The sequence below is a fragment of the Delphinapterus leucas genome, chromosome 2 (genome assembly GCF_059928025.1).
Source record: "Delphinapterus leucas isolate spDelLeu-1000000601 "Yukka" chromosome 2, BTC_Dleu_Yukka2, whole genome shotgun sequence".
NCBI classification, from domain to species: Eukaryota; Metazoa; Chordata; class Mammalia; order Artiodactyla; family Monodontidae; genus Delphinapterus; species Delphinapterus leucas.
In genome coordinates, this window is record NC_143130.1 from 154,678,139 (window position 1) to 154,701,213 (window position 23,075).

A 23,075-nucleotide genomic window follows, 5' to 3' on the forward strand; every position below is an offset into this window, starting at 1 on the left:
TACATTTTGCCAATGATGAATGAGAGTTCCATTTGCTTTCCATCCTTGCCAACACTTGGTATTGTCAGGCTTTTTAATTTTAGGCATTCTAGTGTGTGTGTAGTGTTTCTCTGTAGTTTTAATTTACTGTTCTCTGATTAATAATGATATTGAGCATTCATGTGCTATGGGCCATTTGTGTATCTTCTTTTTTCCATTTTAAATTTTAAGATTTTTATCTTTTTATTATTGTGTTATAAAAGGCTCTTGATACAAGTCCTTTCCCAGATATTTACATTATAAATACTTTCTCAAAGCCTGTGGCTAGCTTTTTCTTTTTTATAACAGTGGTTTTCAAAGAACAGAAGTTTTAAATTTCAATGAAGTCCAATTGGCCAATTTTTTTTTAAGGTTTATGCATTTCGTGTTTTCTAAGAAAACTTAGAAAAGAAGTCTTTACCAATGCCAACTTCACAAAGCTTTTTCTCTTTTGTTTTCTTCTAGAAGTTTTGTAATTTTGGCTTTTATATTTAGGTCTATGATATGTATTGATTTAATTTTTATGTGTGGTGTGAGGTAAGGGTTGACTTCCATTTCCTTCCATATGGATGTCCATTTGCTCCAGCACCACTTTTTGAAATTATGTTATTGAATTTAACTTGGCATCTTTGTTGAAAGTTAACTGAAATATATATGTATGTACATTTCTAGACTTTATTCAGTTTCACTGATCTACATGTTTGTCTTAATATCTGTAGCGTTATACTAAGTCTTGAAATTAGGTAGTGTTGTAAGTCTTCCAACTTTGTTCTTTTTCAGAAGTATTTTGACTATTTTGTGTCCTTTGTATTTCCAAAGAAATTTTAAAATTTCTTTGTCAATTTCTACACAAAAGTCTGCTGACTTTGGATGGGCATTGCATTGAACATATAGATTAATTTTGGGTGAGTGGATATTTCAGTAACGTTGAATTTTCCAATCCATGAGCATGATATATCTCTCCATTTATTTAGGTCTTCTTTGATTTCTCTTAGCAATATTTTATAGTAGTTTCCAGTGTAAAGATCTTGAACACGTTAAACTTATCACTTAGTATTTCATGCTTTTGGATGATATTGTAAATGTTATTTTTAACAGCTTTATTGAGTGATAATTGACATACAGTAAGTTGCATGCATTCAAATTGTACAATTTGATAAATTTTCACATATGTATATATCTATGAAACTACCACCACAATCAACACAATGAACATATGCATCACTACCAAAAGTTTCTTTGTTCTCCTCTGTAATTCCTCTCTCCTGCCCCTCCTTTTCCCTTCCCTGCCTATTCCTGTCCCCAGGCAGCTACTGATCTGCTTTCTGTCAATAAAGAGGAATTTGCATTTCCTAGAATTTCATAAATAGAATTCTGTTGGTTGTTCTCTTATTTGCTTTTCTTTTTTACCTGGCAAGATTATTTTTTGATTCATACATGTTACAGTATGTATCAATGGTTTAATTTCTTTTTATTGTCAAGTAGTAGTCTGTTATAGGCATATATCAGAATTTGTCTATCCTTTCATCTGTCGATTAATATTTAGGTTGTTCCCAGTTTTTTGTTATTGTAAAGAAAGACTCTATGAACATCTATATAGAAATTTTTGTTGGAACATGTGCTTTCATTTCTCTTGGGAAAATACTTACTTGTGGAATGACTGGATCATATCATTGTATATGTGTAACTTTTTAAGAAACTGCCATATGGTTTACCATTTTACATTCCTATCATAAATGTATGAGAGTTCCAGTTCCTCCATATCCTCACGAACAGTTGGTATGGTCAGTTTAATTTTAGCTCCTCTAGGAGATGTGTAGTGATATCTCATTATGGTTTAATTTGCATTTTCCTAATGATTAATGATGTTGAGCATGTCTTCATGTGCTTGTTTGCTGTTCGGTGATCAAATATTTTGCCCATTTTTTAAATGAGATTATTTGTTTTCTTATAATTAGGTTGTGAGAGTTCTTTATATTTTCTGGATATAATTCTTTTATCAGATGTGGGCTTTGCAAAGATTTTGTCCCCCAGTATGTTACTTGTCTTTTCATCCTTTAAACAGTGTCTTTTGAAGAGGAGACATTTTTAATTTTGATTAAGTCCAATTTGTCCTTTTTTTCTTTTAATTACTGTGCTTTAGTATCTAAGAAATCTTTGCCTATCCCAAGTTTTCTCCTATTTTTTTAATAGAAATATTGTAGTTTTAAGTTTTACATTTAAGTCTGATCCATTTTGAATTAATTTTTGTGTATGGTATAAGATATGGATCACAGTTCTTTTTTTTTTCCAGATGGATATCCAGTAGTTTTAGCGTCATTTTTTGAAAAGACTACCCTCTCTCCATTGAGTTGTCTTTCACTTTTGTGGAAAACTGTGTGGGTCTATTTCTTTATTTTTTATTCTTTCCCATTGATCTTTTTGTTTTTGTGCCAATACAGTGCCACACTGTCTTGATTACTGTAGCTTTATAAAAAATCTTGTTCTAACTTTGTTCTTTTTCCAGGTTGTTTTGGCTATTCTAGGTCATTTGCCTTTCCATTTGGATTTTAGAATTAGTTTGTCAGTTTCTACAAAAAAGCCTGCTTGGGATTTTCATTGGGATTGTATTGACTCTCTAGATCAGTTTGAAGAGAATTGACATCTTAACAATATTGAGTCTTCCAACTCATGAACAAGGTATATCTGTCCATTTATTCAGGTCATCTTTAATTTCTCTCAGCAGTGTTTTGTAGTGTTCAATGTACAGGTCTTTTACATTTTTTTGTCAGATTTCTTCCTAAGTATTTAATATGTTTTGATGCTATTGTAAATGATTTTTTAAAAATATTTATTTATTTATTTGGTTGCACCAGGTCTTAGTTGTGGCACGCATGTGGGATCTAGTTCTGCAGCCAGGGATTGAACCCAGGCCCCCTGCATTGGGAGCATGGAGTCTTAACCACTGTGCCACCAGGGAAGTCCCTGTAAATGATTTTGTTTTGTTAATTTCAGTTTCTGATTGTTTGCTGCTAGTACATAGAAGTATACAAATGATTTTTCCATATTGATCATGTTCCTATAATCTTGCTAAACTCACTTATCAGTTATTGAAAGTTTTTGGAGATTCCATTGGATCTTCTACCTAGTTGAAAATGTCTGTGAATAAAGACAGTTTTCCTTCTTCATCTCCAATCTGGATGTGTTTTATTTCTTTACTCTTGTGTGATTACACTGGCAAGAACCTCCAGCACAGTGTTGAATAGGACCAGTGAGAGCAGACATCCCAGTCTGGCTCCTGCCTAGGGTAAGCAATTAGTCTTTTGTCATTAAGTATGAAGTTAGTTTTAGGTTTTTCATAGATGCCCTTTATCAGATTGAGGGAGTTCCCTTTTATTTCTCTTTTGCTAAGAGTTTTGATCAGAAATGGATGTTGGATTTTCTCAATTGCTTTTCTGCATCACTCGACATAACCATATAGTTTTTCTTTTTTGGTTTGTTAATATAGTGAATTACATTGATTTTTGAACGTTAAACCCAACATTTCATTCCTGAAATAAACTCTACTTGGTCATGATATGGTATCTTTTTTATATATTGTTGAATTTGATTTGCTGAAATTGTATTTGGATTTTTATATCTATGTTCATAAGAGATACTGATCTGTAGTTTTCTTATAACGTCTGTGGTTTTAGTATGAGGATAAGATATATAAGATATTTCAGTCTTTGGTTTCTGGCCTCACAGAATGAGTTGGAAAGTGCTCTCACATCTTCAGTTTTCTGGAAGAATTTATGGAGAATTGGTATTATTTATTTCTTGAATGTTTGATAAAATTCACTAGTGGAGCCATCTGGACCAGGAGTTCAGTTTCAATTTTTTTAACAGACATAGGACTGTTCAGGTTATCTATTTCTACTTGAAATGAGCTTTGGTAGTTGGTGTCTTTTAAGGCATCTGTCCATTTCATATATGTTGTATTTATAAGCATAAAATTGTTCATAATATTCACTTATCCTTTTAATATCTATAGAATCAGTGATGTTACTTTTCTCATTTCTGATATTGGTAATTTGATTCTTCTCTCTTTTTATCCTATTCAGTCTGGCTAGAGGTTTATCAATTTTATTGATCTTCTAAGACACCCAGTTTTTAGTTTCATTGTTTTCTTTTCTATTTCTGGTACATTGACTTCCCCTCTAATATTTATTATTTCCTTTTTTTAGCTTACTGTGGGCTTCATTTGCTCTATATTTTTCCCCTAGTTTCTTTAGGTAGAAGCTGATGTCATTGATTTGAGACCTTTCTTCTTTTCTATATGTGTTTTAAGAGCTATAAATTTCCTACTAAGGAAAATTGATTGTTGTATTTTCGTTTTTATTCTATCTTTGGCCTGTGGGTTATTTATAAGTGTGTCATTTAGTTTTCAAATATTCGGGAGTTTTTCTAGAGGTTTTTCTTTCAGTGATTTCCAATTTGCTTCTGTTGTACTGAGAACATACTTCGTGTAAGTTGAATATTTTAAAATTTACTGAGACTTGTTTTATGGTTCAGAATTGGATTTATCCTGGTACAATGTAACATGTACATTGAAATATATATATCCTGCTATTGTTGGCTGGTGTGTTCCATAAATGTCCATTAGGTCAAGGGATTCGACAGTTTTGTTCAGATATTCTCTATTTTTAGTAATTTTATAATTATCAAGAGTCTGGTGTTGAAATCTCCCATTGTAGTTGTGACCTTGTCAGTTTCTCCTTTTGGTTCTGTCAGTTTTGCTTTTTATGGATTTTGGAACTCTGTTATTAGGTACATCTGCACTAGATTTGTTATGTCTTCTTCATAAATTGACTTCTTTATTGCTATGAAATGTCCCTGTTTATCCTGGATAATGTTCTTTGTCCAGAAGTCTATTTATCTGCTATAATATACCCACTCTAGCTTCCTTTGGTTTTTTTTTTTTAAGTTTAAGGTGTATAGTATAATGATTTGACTTACATCATGAAATGATTATCACAATAAGTTTAGTGAACATCCATCAGTTCATAGAGATACAAAGTTAAATAAATAGAAAAAAGCTAAAAGAAAAACTAAAGAACTCTTAACTTTCATATATAACACATAGAAATGTTACTTCTGTTTTATGTTGTACATTACATCCCTGGTACTTATTTATAACTGGAAGCTTGTATCTTTTGACTGACTTCATCCAGTTCCTTCTCCCCTCACCCCTATCCACTCCAGCTTTCTTATGGCTAGTGTTTGCATGCTGTATCTTTTTTCATTGTTTTACTTTTAATCTATCTTGTGTCTTTATAGTTAAAGTAGATTTTTGTCAAAGAAGGAGGTCCTGCCATCTGTGGCAACATGGATGAACCTTCAGGGATAATGCTAAGTGCAATAAACCAGACAGAGAAAAACAAATATTGTATGATTTCACTCATATGTGGAATCTTTTTCTAAAAAAGAAAGTAGGGCTTCCCTGGTGGCGCAGTGGTTGAGAGTCCGCCTGCTGATGCAGGGGACGCGGGTTCCTGCCCCAGTCCGGGAAGATCCCACATGCCACGGAGCGGCTGGGCCCGTGAGCCACGGCCGCTGAGCCTGCGTGTCCGGAGCCTGTGCTCCGCAACGGGAGAAGCCACAAGAGTGGGAGGCCCGCATACCGCAAAAAAAATAAAGAAAGAAAGAAAGTAGAACTCATAGAAACAAAGAGTAGAATGGTGGTTGCCATGGCCTGGGGCAGGGGAAATGGGAGCTATGGGTCACAGGGTACAAACTTTCAGTTTTAAGATGAATAAATTATGGGGATTTAATGTACAGCATGGTGATATGGTTGAGTTTAGATATGCCAAATTACTATTTGTTTTCCATTTGTCTAATGTGTCCTTTGTTCCCTTTTTATTTTCCCCTGCCGGCTTTCGATTAACTCATTTCTCTTGCCTCTTTGGTTTGCTTTTTTTAAAGTGTGGTTGCTCTAGGGTGACAATATGCATCTTTTACTTACCACAGTGCACCTTAAAGTAATGTTACACTATTTCAGGTATAATTTAGAAATTTTACAACCAGTATAATTTGATTTCCCCCTCCTGTCCTTTGGGCTATTATTGTCCTGCATTTTATTTCTATATGTTATAAATCCCATAGTACATTGGTTATTTTTGCGTTGAACAGCTTAAGGAAATTTAAGTATGAGGAAAAGTCTCATAATTACACATTTACTACTATTTCCTCTGTCCTTCCTTCTTTTATGTTGATCAGTTTTATATCTGGCCTCATTTTCTTCCATCTGGAAAACTTCTTTTAGGATTTATTGTAGTACAAGCAATTCTCTCAACTGTTGCTTGTCTGAAAAAGTCTTTCTTATATCGATACTTCCAATTTTTGAAAGATTTTTTTCAGTGGTTGTAGAGTTCTGGGTTGGCACTTTTCTCCCGACACTTTAAAAGTGTTTTGTTATATTTTGACTTGCATTTTTCTCATGAAAAGTGTGCAGTAATTCTTACCTTTGTTCTTCTGTGCATAATGTGTCTCTTTTTCTCTGCCTGCTTTTTAAAATTTTTTTAACATCTTTATTGGAGTACAGTTGCTTTACATTGTTATGTTAGTTTCTGCTGTATAACAAAGTGAATCAGCTATACATATATCCCCACATCTCCTCCCTCTAGTGTCTCCCTCCCACCCTCCCTATCCCACCCCTCTAGGTGGTCACAAAACACTGATCTGATCTCCCTGTGCTATGCAGCTGCTTCCCACTAGCTATCTGTTTTACATTTGGTAGTGTATATATGTCCATGCCACTCTCTCACTTCTTCCCAGCTTATCCTTCCTTCTCCCCGTGTCCTCAAGTCAATTCTCTACGTGCATCTTTATTCCTGTCCTGCCCCTAGGTTCTTCAGAACCACTTTTTTTTTTTTTAGATTCCATATATACAGTATTATACAGTATATACAGTTAGTATACAGTATTTGTTTTTCTCTTTCTAACTTACTTCACTCTGTATGACAGACTCTAGGTCCATCCACCTCACTACAAATAACTCAATTTCGTTTCTTTTTATGTATCAGCCTGCTTTTAAGATTATTTCTTTATGACTGATTTTCAATAGTGTGATTATGATGTATGCCTTGGTATCACCTTCTTCTTGTTTCTTCTGCTTGGGATTTGTTGAGCTTCTTGGTCTGTGGGCTTACAGTTTTCATCAAATTTGGAAAACTTTTGGCCATTATTTCTTCAAATTTTTTTCCCATTTCCCTCCTCTCCTTTTGGTACTCTGGTTACATGCTAAATTGGTTGATGTTGTACTATAAGTCTGGCCCTGTTCATTTTTTTATACTCTTTTTCTTTCTTCGTTTTGGATGGTTTTCTGTTTCTCTGTGTCTGTCAGTTTAGTCATCTTTTTGTCTGCAGTGTTAAATCTTCTATTAATTCTATCCAATTAAATGTTCATGTCAGATATTTTACTCTTCATCTTTATAACTCCCATCTATTTCTCTTTATATCCTCTTTTTCTCTTTTTTTACAATTATTTTCATGATTTCCTTTAGATTCTTGTGCATATATTATGTTTATAGTAGCTGTTTTAAAATCTGGTTCTATTATCTCTATAGTTTCTAAGTCTGTTTCTATTGACTGGTTTTCCTCTTGTTAATGAGTTATATTTTTCCTGTTTCTTCACATGTACAGTGATTTTTTTAAATTAGATGTTTTAATTGGACATTGTAAATGTTGTATTGTTGTGTTTGGATTTTATTGCTTCTTTAAAGCCCATCGAAAGTTTTTTTTGTGGCCATACACTTAGGTTACTTGTAGATCAGCTTAATCTTTTTCAGCCTCATTTAAAAGCATTTGTATGGTTTGTTTAGAATAGCTTTTTGTTTAGGTATAGGTTAGTTCCACTACTGAAGACTCTTTTGGGGTGTCTATTAAATGACCCCCATATTCAATGAGATCTCTCCATTCTGGCTGGTGGGAACTCAGTCAATTGGCAGCCCTGTGTGAACTCTGGAAAGTACTCAGCTTACACTTTCTCCTTAATGTTCTTTATCCTGACAGTTGCTCCTTGCACAGCCTTGTGGACTTTCACCGTATGCCTGAGTAGATCTGTATTTACCCAAAGACTCAAAGGGTCCCTTGTGATGACTTTTTTGATTTCTTCTTATGCATAGCTTCTTCCTCTCCAGGACATAGCTTTGAAAATTTTAGCACTTCCTAGAACTTTGATCTCTGTCTTCTCAACACAGAGACTCTTGAGTTCTACTTGAATTCCTTCTCTTTCTGCACTGCCTGGAATTGCATCTAGGTGGGAAGGTGGAGCAATCAGAGGGCTTCCTTTATTTATTTCCCCCTTTCAGTTATCACAGTCCTGCACTGCCAGTTGTTTCATGTCTGGAAACAGTTGTTTCATATATTTTGTGCACTTTTCTAGCTGTTTATGGTGAAAGGGCAGGTCCTATAGCAGTTATCATATCATATGTAGAAACAGAATTCTGTTGATAAGTTTGTATTCCTTTTGAACTTTTTCTCAAAAACAGTATGTATTCTTCCTTTTTCATTCAGTATTATATTACTAAGGTTCATTTTGTTACATGTAGCTAGAATTCATTCTTTTTCAGTTTATTTTATTCTTCTGTGTGTTTATACTGCTGTTAAATTTCCCATTCTCTTGTTGATGGTATTTGACTTCTTTCTGGTCTTCTGCTGTTAAAGACCGCTGTGCTCTAAATATGCTTATATGTGTCTCCTAGGTATATATCTAGGGATGGAATATATCTAGGGCCCTAAGATATGTGAATGTTCAACTTTAAAATATAATGCTAAAAAGAAAAAGGTAGTGCTAAATTGTTTTCCAAAGTGACTATATAAATTTATACTCCTGTTAGCAGTGCCTAGGAGATCCCGTTGGTCAATATCTTCTCTAACATGTGGTACTGTCAACTTCTTAATTTTTGTCAAAATACTGAGTGTAATATGATATCTTATTTTGGTCTTGATTTGCATTTCTCTGATTACTAGTAAGATTGTACTTCATTATGGGGAACACATTTTTCTTCCTCTGGTGACTGGCTTCTGGTTGGGACATTAGTGGTTCTAAGTAGAGCCAAAACTTAGAGGAATAAAAGAAAGAACTAGTTCTTGTCTGTTTTGTTTTGAAAACCCAGCTGTTCATAGAGAAATCTTTTTATCTTGCAAAATATTCTATCCATGTAGTTTAGTTACACCTTATAAAGACCCAGGAATTCAACAAAAAGATATTGCTTGGCTTTTCAAAATTAGACTTTTATCTTTTGATACGTTTTTGAAGAGGTTGAATATTTGCAATTACTAGACAACATATCTTTTAATTAATGAAAGTGGAATCCTCTTAAGTTTTCAAGAGGCAGGACCCTAATTTGAGTACCTTTTTCTAAGGAACCAATCACAGATAATGTTGGGGTTTCTTAGGGAGTCCAGTAATGATACCTTCCTTTCCTGGTTTGGTTTTGAACCAGTTGAGATGACAAAGACTAAGATAGATTCAGGCCAAAATATCACTTTCCATACTCCACATTGATAAAGTCTAGGTTGGGAGACTTGATTATATCTATCTGCAAGTTAATGCACTTTCTGTTGACCCTCAGAATTGGACAGATTTACATACCCATTTTTAGGGCAAGGTTGGTCTGAGCTGTGCATCAGGAATACCTGACCCTGTAGGAGCACCAGAGGATATGTGCTTCCTGAGGAGAGATTATCTCCCCAGAGAAAGAAGGGAGAAGCTTGTTGAATTTTTCCTAAATTACCAACCTGGTAAATCACTCCACCTCTCCCGGGACCTTTGAGAAAAGTGGAAGAGAACACCAAGACTTTTAAACTAACTGAGTTATTTTCATGTAGTGTGGGAAAGATGTATTTATCTGCTAACAAATATGTCTTTTTAATTAATATATATTTATTGAATATCAACAAGTAACTAGCACTATGCTTGGTGCTTTGGAGTAACAAATATTAGATGGGGTCCCGGTCCTTTGAGAGTTAACAGTACTGATGATGGAGAAATTACTTATACATGTAATAAAAATAGCTCATATTTGTATAGCTCTTTGTGATTATGATGTACTTTATACACATCATTGTTATTCCCATTGTAATGATAAGGAAAATAAGCCTCAGTAAAGTAATGTGACTTATCCATGATCACACAGTGGGACTTGATTCAGGTATTTTAACTCCAGATCCTGCTTTTCCCCGCTGCATCATGCTGCTTTCCGAGAAGAGAAATTTTACTCTATGAGGCAGCGTTTGACAAGTCCCTTAGGCATACAGTGAAGGCAGAGGTAGAAGGCCAGGACGAGGGCACCTCTGTAGACTTGGAGCAGTCATATCAGGGAAGGCTTCATGCAGCACAGTGGACTTGAGCTGCTTCTTGAAGGGTGGATTATGGATAAGTAGAGAGGGTGTGAGGAGAAGGTGTCCAGACAGAGGCAAAAGGACCAGTGGGAGGTGTGGTGTGAGAGGGTTTTAAGGAGACTTGTCTGACTGTACTTTAGGACCCATGTTGAGTCTCTGTGTGGAGAAAGGGTGAATGAATTGATGGTATAGATGACCCAACTTTTGAAATCTTGTAAGAGAAAGTATATGCCTCCTGCAGTTGGCATCAAGGAGCCATTGAAAGCTTTTGAGAAATAAGATGATTGAAACAATCTGTCAACATTTTCATGCCCTTTATGCACCTCCCGTTCCCAGCTTCATTTGACCTCTTTTCTAGCTCTAAGTGATTTTTGGTGGTGGTTTTATTTTTGTCTTTCAGTTTTATTCGCTGAATTTAGTATATCAGCTTTTATTAGTCCAAGAATTCCTGACTTTTCTTTCTTTTTATTTTCTAATTTAAGTCCTCTTTATTCTTTTCATTTTATTGTATTTTCTGCTATTCTAGTATTTTATAATATGATTTGAGCAACTATCTCCTCCCTTGTCACTTTAGAGACTATATATTTTTAGAAACAGTATATAAATAACCTGTCACTTTTGTGCTTGATTCATGTTTTTATTTCTGTATTTTCCCCTTCAACTAAGCTTTAAGAAATAACCAGTTCTTCTCTTTGTCTTTCAGGTCCTACCTTGAACACAAGACCTCCATGAACTATATGCTGGCGACACGTCTCTTCCAGGACAGGTGGAGATTTGCTACTCTTATAAATTTAGTAGGACTAGGTCACAAAATTAAGAGAAAGTACATGCAAAAGAAGAAAAGAGGCCTTATAAAAGTCTTCAGTAATATCTGATAGAAAGAGCCTTATGGAAAACACAATATAAAACCTCATTTTTTCAGAATTCGTTAACTCTCAGCACTTTGTAATATTTCCAGATGCTACAAAATTAAACCGTAAAGATCTTTAAGCAATCTTAACACATACCCTAAAACTTGTCCTTCTTAAAGGAAGGACTTTACTCAGTGCCTTTTTACTTTCAGACGCAATTTTAACAGACATGATTATCTGTTTTTCTAGACTAGACGAGATTAGAAGGATCAGATTAGAAAAGGTGGAGGGGTGGTAATTCGCAAAATAAATTCAGTGAGAGTTGTAAGAAATGACAACTGATAACCTCAATACAAGGGAAAATAGGGGAGAAATGATGGAAAGCAGACATTGGAATTCAACTAGCACAGCAGCCAGGGACTGCTTAGTCCCACATACTTCTGTTGCCCCTGAGACATAACTGCATTACAGTACAGTTCAGTAATTGACTAACAAGGAACCTTAGTTATTTAAAGAAATCTGCATTATTTTCAAGGTATGTGTGCTTTTTTTGTGGGATTCTTAAAAATAGATACCCAGATTCCAGCCATTTCTTGTAATTTCATTATCCACTATCAGGATCTATATGGGATTTCCAGTTTCTCTCTGTAAATTTGTGGTTATTACCATTGAGTAATTACACTGTGTAGCTTCTAACGAAAGAGATCTTGAGATTTACTTGGAAGACATAGAAGCTCAATTCTTTATATATAACCTGGTCCCAGTGCCCCACCCCCTACCTCCTCCCTGGAAAATTTTACAAGGCTTCTTTATCTTTACTTTTCAGACATTATACCGAGGTGTGTTCTGGCATGTTACTTTTCATTATTTTGCTTTTGCGGTGGATGAATCCTTTCAGTCTGGAGATTTAAGTCTATTAACTGTGGGAAATATTCCCCTTATCCTGTCTTTCCTCTCCTTGTGGAACTTCTGTTAGATGAAATTTGGATCTTTTGCTCTGTCCTCTGTATTTCTTTACCTTTTTCTCATACTTTTGATCTCATTGTCTCTTAGCTGTAAATTCTTGGAGATTTCTTGAATTTTGTCTTCTAAAATTCTAAATTGATCTTCAGCCTTACCTATTTTGTTACTCAGTACCAGCACAGAAGAGGGTTGTTTGATCTACTTTTTTTTATTTTGGCAAGTATGATTTTAACATCCAAGAACTGTTTTTGCTTTCTGACTAGTTTTCATAGTTTCTGGATATGATATTAAATTTGTTCTGGTACCAATTCCAATGTGGAGGAGGTAGGGTGTTTCCCCTACAGCACCAAGCAGTTGCACCCTTCTGTTGTCCGAGAATTCAGTTCAATTCTGATACTGTCTACCTGGAGATTAGCATCAGATTCCACAGTTTAAGGGTTCAGTCCTACAAGATTCCACCCCCATAACTTCAGATGCTCGTCACAGGCCCAGGTTGTTACCTTTACTTCTACCTACTGGCTGTCTATCAGAGCTTCCCACGACCCCTTCCTTGGGTGCTATTAATTTGCTAGAGCGGCTCACAGAACTCAGAAAAACATTTAACTCATTAGATCACCAGTTTATTATAAAAGGATCTAACTCATGAACAACCGGATGGAAAATACGCACAGGGCAAGGTATAGGGAAAGGGTACGGAGCTTCATGCCCTCTCCAGGTACACCATTCTCCCCACATCACCAACCCGGAAGCTCTCTGAACCCCATACTCCTGGGTTTTTATGGAGGCCCCCTTACATAAGCACGATTGATTAAATCATCAACCATTGGTAATTGAACTCTATCTCTAGCCCCTCTCCCCTCCCAGGAGCTCAGGGGGATGGGACTGAAAGTTTCAACCCTCTCATCACAGGGTTGGTTCCTCTGGTGACCAGCCCTCATCCTTAGCTGATCCAAGGGCTTTCTAAAAGTCACCTCATTAGCGTGACAAAAAACTCCTCTACCACTCATCACTTAAACATTTCAAGGGTTTTAGGAGCTCTGTGCCAGAAACAGGGATGAAGACCAAATATATGTTTCTCACTATAAATCACAGTATTCCAAATATCTTTTTACATCTCTCTGACTATCATAATTACTTTATTTAAAGTTCCTTTCTATTTTTTGCACTATGTTTAATTCTTCTGGATTACTTCTATTTGTTCACCTCATTCTTTCTAGTTTATGCTATTATATTTCCTGAAATGTCTGGTGACTTTTGATTGTCCAGAGTCATATTTATAAGTAATGGACTGTTTGCTTAGGATTGGTGGTTTGCGTGAGTTTCCTCAAAGCTTGTGTCAGTCTGTTTCTGAACTGACGTGGACTCTATGCTTGAGGCTAGATCTTTCTGCAGTTGAGCTTCCCATGAGGTAGAAGGAAGGTGGAACAGGCAATCTGGGAACCACCACCAAAATTAGGAAGCATTCTTTTAGGGGGGAGCATAGCAATTAAAAAAATTTGAGATGTAATGACATATGTGCTGCTTTATTAACACATTCAATGATGTGTTAATAGCAGTGGGTCTAATAACTACCATAATTTAAAAAGTGTGATAAGTGTTGGCAATATTTTGTGACCCTGGAACAACTCTAAAGTAATATGAAGAAACGTGTTATTTCTTTTGGTAGCAAAACCCCACTTATATAAAGACACAGACGTAGAGAATGGACTTGAGGACCTGGGGAGGGGGAAGGGTAAGCTGGGACAAAGTGAGAGAGTGGCATGGACATATATACACTACCAAACGTAAAATAGATAGCTAGTGGGAAGCAGCCGCATAGCACAGGGAGATCAGCTCAGTGCTTTGTGACCACCTAGAGGGGTGGGATAGGGAGGGTGGGAGGGAGGGAGACGCAAGAGGGAAGAGATAAGGGGACATATGTATATGTATAACTGATTCACTTTGTTATAAAGCAGAAACTAACACACCATTGTAAAGCAATTATACGCCAATAAAGATGTTAAAAAAAAATCGCACTTATACTACTGTGGATGGTCCCCTACATGTATATGATGCTAAATTTCAGATAGAGGATTAATCTTTTTTCCCATCCAAATTGGTGCCCTCCCTGACTTCTCTCTTAAGGCTGCAGTAACAACTCCTGCTTATAAAGCATTCTAAAAACTTTGATTCAAGAAACATGAATTTCCCTGTTTAGCAAAGAAAGGCCCTCCTGATTTACTCTTGCCTATCTTTTTAGCCTAATCTCCACTTTTCAATACCAACCCATGGCCAATCAGACCATATGTACTGCTCTTTCATGCCTCTTTATCCTCACATTCCCTTGGAATTCCCATACATTCCCTTGGAGTGACCTTCAGTTTATCCTGAATTCTTATTCTAGCCATGGCCTTCATCTTCTTACCTAGACTAGAAGGAAGTTCTCCCCGCCCTTCTTATCCCTCCACCTGATTTAGATTCCCATATTGTACATATTGTATTATAATTGTCTGTTTACTAACTACTCTGTCTACTTTCAAGTTGGCTTTTAAGAGTAGGTACTTTGTTATGTTCATCTCTGTCACTATCAAGAACCTACCACGTGGTAGGCACACACACAAAAACATGCCTTAAAAAAATGAAATTGTGTTGCTTGCAAGCCCTAACATCCTCCATTAAATCTGTTCTCTTCAACCTGAAGGGATGTGTTCTCTCTTGCAAATCCTGTTGCGTTACTGCCAGAACTACTTTCAAGCTAATTCTCTAATCATTTCATTTCATAACTGGTTCATTTTGTCTGCCTTCTCTGCCCTCCCCGACTCATCCCCCACTTACCCACCCTGCCCTGGCAAACAGTGTCATACCTACTGTCTCACAGCATGACAGTAATTTTAACCCTGGCTGCATGTTAGCAACACCATATTTGTGCCCTAGCCCTTCCCAGACTGAAGTCTTGTACTTACTAAAAGCTGCTCAGGTGATTATAATGTGAAGCCATGATTGCGAATTACTGGTGCAAACCATTATCTGATAAAAAAGTTAAAATAATAAAAGTTAAAATAATTTCTGATAATAAGTTGACAGTATTAGGACACTGGCACAGATAGAAGACATGGGAAGGAAAAGATAAAACGTTTCGGTGGAGACAGATTTTTCACTTGATTTTTCTATAGATAGAAGATCTTGGTATTGATTGCATCCATCTCCTTTTTAATAAACCAATATCATAGGTTACATGTTGTATGATTCCATTTATATAACAATTTTGAAAGGATAAAATTTTAGAATGGAGAACAGATTAAAGGAAGCCAGAGGTTAAGTTATAAAAGGGCAACATAGGGGGTCCTTATGGTGATAGGATTGTTCAGTATCTTGTCTGTGGATTCATGAACCTACACAGTGATAAAATTGTACAGAACTAAATATACACACTCACAAATGAGTACAAATAAAACTGGGGAAATGTTTTTAAAAAAAAGAGAGGGTCAAGTGAAAGGAATTTGAATGAAAAACAAAAGCCAGTTTAAACCTGAATGGTACTTACTTCCTGTGGTTAGACCCCAACTCTAGTTTAGAGACAATGAAGAACATCTCTTTTTTAAAGAGATTTTTTTAATTATGGAAAATCTATTTCTCATGAGCATCTTTTTTGAACCCCATGAGAATTGAGATTGGCTTCTTTCCCGAATACAGTTCAGTGCAAGTAGAAAGAACACTGGAGTCTGAGAGCAAAGTTACAGGCTCAGCGTTAAACCCTTTAAAGCTCTGACATTGGGCATGTCACAAAATGGTCTTATCCTGCTCCTTTTTATAAATGGGGCTCAACAGTTGTTGTGAAGAATAAGTGTGATTAGATTTGTGGCGAGATACACAAATGCAAGTAATTGTTAGAAATTTCCTCTAGAATTCATTTGTCCTCTTCCTTTTGTTTTTTATTGATCCTCCCTAAAGGTTATGGTACTCTGTTCTTTTCTGAGCATGTTCTCAGTTCATCTGTCTGCTTCTAACCCAAGATGCCTTCCCTGGCATAATTCTATGTTGAATTTCTGTAGTACAAATCTCAGGAGTGTGTGTGTGTGTGAACTCAGGAGAGAATGAATATCTGTGTAGTGCTCTAACCCACTTGTCCTTTCTAATTCTGTAGGGGAAACCCAAGAAGAAGCTTATTGACAGGAAGAACACGGTAACTGATTTTTGAAAGTTGAGAAGTTCTTTCTATGTGCATAATATGTGACCATACACAGGCTAAGCATGATACTTTATATAACCATTTCAGTTTGACTCAGCTTAAATAGTAACATAAAAATGTTTTCTATTGAAGCACTATTCCGTGGCAACATTTTACAAACTAAGTTTGGGATTTATAATTTTATAACTACAATATGTCATTTCAGTGATAATAATAGTATTCTTGTTTGGCTGTGTGAGAGAGCCCAAAGTATTAATGAGATTTCCAGACCTGTCTCATGCTAAATTCAAAGAAAAGGTTATGTTTTGGCCTTGACATACCTGGGGCATACAGCTTTGCACCTTATGGGACTGACCAGAGTTGCTTCCACTTTGCCTTGGAACTAAAAGTGTGAAAAATACCTGTGGCTCTTAATTTTGGCAGAGGAGAGAAAGGTCTTAGAAGAACCGCTGGGATGGCCTTGCCCAACTGAAGACTGCAACTAGAACAAAAACTCAACCCTAATTACACATCTTCTGGTTTGAGAGATTATGTAAATCCCCTTTGTGCTATTTCTCTTTACAAAGCAAAATGACAATAAGAAAGAAACCTCCTCTAGCTAGCTTTTTGTTTTACATTTAAAAATTAAGATAAGGGGGGCTTCCCTGGTGGCGCAGTGATTGAGAGTCCGCCTGCCGATGCAGGGGACACGAGTTCGTGCCCCGGTCCAGAAAGATCCCACGGTCCGCAAAGATCCCACGTGCCGCGGAGCGGCTAGGCCCGTGAGCCATGGCCGCTGAGCCTGCACGTCCGTAGCCTGTGCTCCGCGACGGGAGAGGCCACAACAGTGAGAGGCCCGCGTACCGCAAAAAAAAAAAAAAAGATAAACTTGGTTTTCTCTTCCAAATCTTTTGAAGCATAAATCTAATCCTTATTTAAAGAAGGAAAATATGATTGCCATTTAATGTAGGGAAAACTGAGAGAAATCAAGTTTTGTACCTTGTTTCCAAATGAAAGTCATGCTTAGTTTATAGATTTTCTCCAGTTACTAGTCAAGGAATATACTTCCTAGAGTATACTACTATCAATTTGGAAATTAGAAAAAAATACTTAAACAACCAGAATATTTAAAGATCAGTGGGGTTTTGTCCTTTCTTTAGGACAATTTATATTGCCATCATTATGGGTTTTCTGGTGGTATAGAGGTATAAGCAAATAAAAGGTGGCATATGACAAACCTTATGCTGGAGCATGAAACAAGTCTTAATACGTTTGAAAGGATTAAAATCATACAGAGTGTGTCCTTTGACTACAATGATATTAGAAATCAATAACAAATATTTGGGAATTAAACAACACGTTTCTAAATAATACATGGGTCAAGGAAGAAATCATAAGGAAAATTCAAAACATTTTGAACTGAACAATAATAAAAATATAACATTAAAATGTGTGGGGTGCAGCTAAAGTACTGTTTCGTGGTGTGTGTGATGGGTGTGACTTATAGCTTTATTTTTATTTATTTATTAAACACCTTTATTGGAGTATAATTGCTTTACAGTGGTGTGTTAGTTTCTGCTTTATAACAAAGTGAATCAGTTATACATATACATATGTTCCCATATCTCTTCCCTCTTGTGTCTCCCTCCCTCCCGCCCTCCCTATCTCACCCCTCTAGGTGGTCACAAACCACCTAGCTGATCTCTCTGTGCTATGCGGCTGCTTCCCACTAGCTAGCTATTTTATGTTTGGTAGTGTATATATGTCCATGCCACTCTCTCACTTTGTCACAGCTTACCCTTCCCCCTCCCCATATCCTCAAGTCCATTCTCTAGTAGGTCTGTGTCTTTATTCCCGTCTTACCCCTAGGTTCTTCACGACCTTTTTTTTTTTCCTTAGATTCCATATATATGTGTTAGCATACGGTATTTGTTTTTCTCTTCCTGACTTACTTCACTCTGTATGACAGACTCTAGGTCCATCCACCTCACTACAAATATCTCAATTTCGTTTCTTTTTATGGCTGAGTAATATTCCATTGTATATATGTGCCACATCTTCTTTATCCATTCATCCGATGATGGACACTTAGGTTGCTTCCATGTCCTGGCTATTGTAAATAGAGCTGCAATACTTAATCAGAATATTGAATTTGTAATCAAAAACTTTCCTACAAAGCAAACTCCAGGTAGTTTCACTGGTGAATTGTATCAGCATTTGAGGAAGAATATGCACCAGTCTTACGCAAACTCTTTCAAAAACATAGGCAAGGATACTTCCCAATTCATTTTATGATGCCAGAAAAGTATGACATGAAAACCTGACAAAGACATTTAAAAAAATTATAGGCTAATATCTACATGAACATAGATACAGAATTTCTTAAAAGAATATTAGCAAATAGAATCCATCAGTATATGAAAAGGATAATACAGATGACTAAAGTGAGATTTTCCCCAGTAATGCAAGGTTGATTTAACATTTGAAAATTAGTCAATATAATTCACCATATTAATTAAAGGGGAAAAAAACCAGATCATCATTTTATTGCTGAAAAAAAAAAAAGAAAAACCCATGTGTGTTAAATTGATGAAATTCACCACATGTTTATGAGAAAAACTCTTACACATCAGGCATAGAAGAGAAATTCTTCAGCCTGATAAAGGCCTTCTATGAAAAACCTACTTCTAACGTCATACTGACATAATGAGGGTTACCCTATGATTAGTGATAAGGCAAGATGTCTGCTTTCACCACTTGTATTCCCTTTATACTAGAGGTCCTAGGCAGTACAATAAAGCAAGGGGAAGAAAAAGAAGTAAAAGGCATACAGATTAGAAAGGAAGAGGTTAAATATCTTTACTCTTAGATGACATGATCAGGTTAGTAGAAAGTTATAAGGCATACACAGAATAACTACAAGAACATTCAAGTGCACTTAGCAAGGTCTTGGGATACAAGGTCAATATACTAAAATCTGTTGTTTTTTTTAGTATACTAGCAGTAAATGGAAAATGAAATTTAAAATTCCATTTATAATAGCTTTTGAAAATATGAAATTCTTAGGGGTAAATTTAACAAAATATGCTCAATACCTATATATTAAAAGCTCCTAAATATTACTTAAAGAGATTAAAGAGGACTTCCCTGGTGGCAGAGTGGTTAAGAATCCGCCTGCCAATGCAGGGGACACAGGTTCGAGCCCTGGTCCGGGAAGATCCCACATGCCACGGAGCAGCTAAGCCCGTGTGCCACAGCTACTGAGCCCGCGCTCTGGAGCCCACACGCCACAACTACTGAAGCCCGTGCACCTAGAGCCCGTGCTCTGCAACAAGAGAAGCCACCGCAATGAGAAGCCTGTGCACCGCAGCAAAGAGTAGCCCCCACTCGCTGCAACTAGAGAAAGCCTGCACACAGCAATGAAGACCCAACACAATTTAATAAATAAATTAAGAGATTAAAGAAGATCTAAGTAAGTGCAGAGATATGTCATGTTCATGGATTAGAAGACTTAATATTGTAAGTATTCATTCTCCCCAAATTGATCTAAAGAATATTCTAGTAGATTTTTTTGTAGAAATTGACCTTTTTTTCAATGTATATGAAAATGCAAAGAGCTTAGAATATCCAAAGTAATCTTGAAGAAGACCTAGAGTACCTAGAAGAAGAAATATTATAATGCTATAGTAATCAAAACTGTTGCAAATTGATCAATGGAACAGAATAAAGAGCCCAGAAATAGGCCTGCATGACTTTAAACAAAAGGCCTAAAGTAATCCAATGGGGAAAGGAAACTTTTTAATAAATGGGGCTGGAACTGAATATTGTATTTTAAAAAGTGAACTTTAACCTCTGTCTCCCACAAAAATTAGAGGTGATTCATAGACATAAACGTAAAAGCTATTAGTCTAAAACTTTGTAAGGAAAATATCTTTGTGACTTTGGGCTTGGCAAAAGTTTTTAGACATGACACAGTAAATAATCAGCAAAAATGAAAAAATGCTGTTTGATTTCCTCAAAATTAAATATTTTTGTTATAAAGACACTATTAAGAAAATTACTAGACAAGCCATAGACTGAGTGAAGATATTCATCAAACATATCTGTCAAAGGACTTCTATATAGAAAATATAACAAACTCCTACAACTAAATAATTATAAGACAATCAGCCCAGTTACAAATGGGTAAAATGCTTGGACATTTTAAAAGGAAGATATATGAATAACCAATATACTAACGAAAATGTGCTTTACAACCTTTGTTATAAGAGAATTGCAAATTAAAATCATGAGATACCACTAAACATCCAGCAGAATGGCTAAAATTGTATCAAATCATTACATTGTATACTTTAAATATAATTTTATTTGTCAATTATACCTCAATAAAACTGGAAAAAAATGGCTGACAACATCAAATAGTGAGGATGTGGAGCTCATGGAACTCTGATAAATTGTCACTGGCAGCGTAAACTGGTACAGGGACTTTAATACTTTTTTTTTTTTTTTTTTTTTGCGGTACGTGGGCCTCTCACTGCTATGGCTTCTCCCGTTGCGGAGCACAGGCTCCGGACGCGCAGGCCCAGCGGCCATGGCTCACGGGCCCAGCCGCTCCGCGGCATGTGGGATCCTCCCGGACCGGGGCCCGAACCCACGTCCCCTGCATCGGCAGGCGTACTCCCAACCACTGCGCCACCAGGGAAGCCCGGTACAGGCACTTTAGAGTCTGGCAGTTTGTTAGCCTAGAAAATTCCACTCTGAGATCTTTACTCAGAAGAAATGAAAAGCATAACCACAAAGTGACTTGTACAAAAATGGTCATAGCAGCTTCATTCATAATATTCCAAAACGAGAAGCAGCTTCGGTGTCCAACAATAGGGGAATAGGTGAACCGTGGATTATTCATACCCTGCACTAATGCTCAGCCAGAAAAAGGATCCACACTGATACTCACAACATGGATCAATCTCAAAAAATGCTGCATGAAAGACAGCACAAAAGGGTTCATACTATACTATTCCATCTTTCTGAAGTTCTAGGACAGGCAAACCTAACGTGATGCAAAAATTCAGAACGGTTTCCTTCGGGAGTATGAGGGAGGGATTTACTGGGAAGGGGCATGAGAACTTTCTGAGGGGATAGTAATGTTAGAGTTTGGGTTATATAGCTCTAGGTCTCATCAGATGGACATATGGACATTTACTATTTGGATGTTTCACTGTGTGTCATTTTTAGCTCCCCCCGCCCCCCCCCAAAAAAAGAAAAGAGAAAAAACTTTCAAAGCCCTATAAAATATTGAACTCTAGATCCTAATGATTTGAGTGTTAAAGTGTTGAGGAGTGAAGTGCACTGATGTCTTTGTGCAACTTTGAAATGCTTTAAAAATGAAGTGGACTGATTGATGGATAGAAGAAGAGAAGGCTGGATATATATGTGATGAAACAAATATAGTAAGATATTCATTTTAGAAGCTGGCCAGTGGGTGTATGGATGTTCACTGTATAATTCTTTAAATCTTTCTATTTGTTTAAATATTTCATAGTAAAAGTGTAGAAAAATGAAATAAAGTAGACATAGATAAAAGGTATTACAACTTACGGGGAATTCAGTTGTTTATTAATTCAGAAGTATTTATGGTATGTCAGGTGCGTGCTGAGCACTCTCGTAAGCATCACTGATCCAGTGAGAAACAAGACAAGCGTGGGCCTTGCCTCTATAGAACTATAATTCTGTTTCTTTCCCCAGCATTCCCTGCCTCCATTCCTTGTAATAGTTGTGATTTATATGTCTGTTCAGGGTTTCTTAGAAGCTTATAGTTGTTATTTTAAAATATCAGATTTGTTTTATTTTCTTTATTATTTAATTGGCCAAAAATCTATTTTCATAACTGTGTGTGTGTGTGTGTGAGGGGGTAATGTTCAGTGGTTGAGACTATGATACACTGGGGTTGAACTATTTTTAAAGTTTATTAATTTGCTTCCCTTTCCTGCACCCCGTATCAGGACCCTCCCAGTTCTTGGTTCAATTCCCCGCTTTAGAGGGGAGGCCTTCAAAATACTTACTATCCAGTCCATCCACCCAGAAAACTCTAAAAGTCCTAACTAGACCAAAAGACACAGCCTTTCCATCATACTCAGGGACTGAAAACTCCCAGAGGAATGAGGATGAATTTCCACCTCAAAGGGAATACGCTTTGAGTTGTGAAGAGTTCACAAGAGAGAGAGTTCAGAGCCAACCAGTTAGATCTTGAGTTCTGGGTATACAGAGTTGGCTGCCTGCTTTCCGACACTAACATGGATATGTCTTTTCTGACTTAGTGACCAAGAACCCTGTCTCTCTTTTGTGACCTGGTTATCTCTGCCTGTGCTGTACTTTGCCCGGTCCTTGTGTGGGTTGGGTCTGATTCCTGTCACTTAACCTAATGTATGATTTATTTTATCTAATGCCTAATGTACCTGTAGCCATTCCCTCTCCTCATCCCATTTCCCATCCATGATCTGATGGAATTTGGTGTTGTCCTGCATCTGCTGCCTTCCCTTGTCTGTGCCTCTGACCCTAACTCCTGACCTGTACTCAATACCTGGAGAGTCCCTGCCACCTCTCCCCAGCTCCTCCTGTAACTAAGTACGCTCCAAGAGACGTTCCTCCTGTTGGAGCGCTTGAGACTTGGTGCGTCCCAAGGTCTTGGTGACTTTTCACGAAGATGCTTTCCCTGTGAGTCTCCTTCAGCT

The 23,075-nt window shown here is 36.6% G+C and overlaps 1 protein-coding gene across 15 annotated transcripts in view; it reads left to right on the forward strand.

The window, feature by feature from the left end:
- The window catches only part of TTLL5 (tubulin tyrosine ligase like 5), a 305,509-nt gene that overhangs the window by 87,438 nt on the left and 194,996 nt on the right, over nucleotides 1–23,075 (forward strand). For 12 of the 15 annotated variants that reach the window (XM_022576495.3, XM_022576493.3, XM_089907984.1 and 9 more), the window contains 2 exons: nucleotides 11,087–11,149; nucleotides 16,321–16,359. In XM_022576495.3, coding sequence (XP_022432203.1) covers nucleotides 11,087–11,149; nucleotides 16,321–16,359 — 102 coding nt within the window. The remainder of the gene's footprint in view (nucleotides 1–11,086; nucleotides 11,150–16,320; nucleotides 16,360–23,075) is intronic. The other 3 variants (XM_089907979.1, XM_022576498.3, XM_022576501.3) reach the window with 1 other exon arrangement.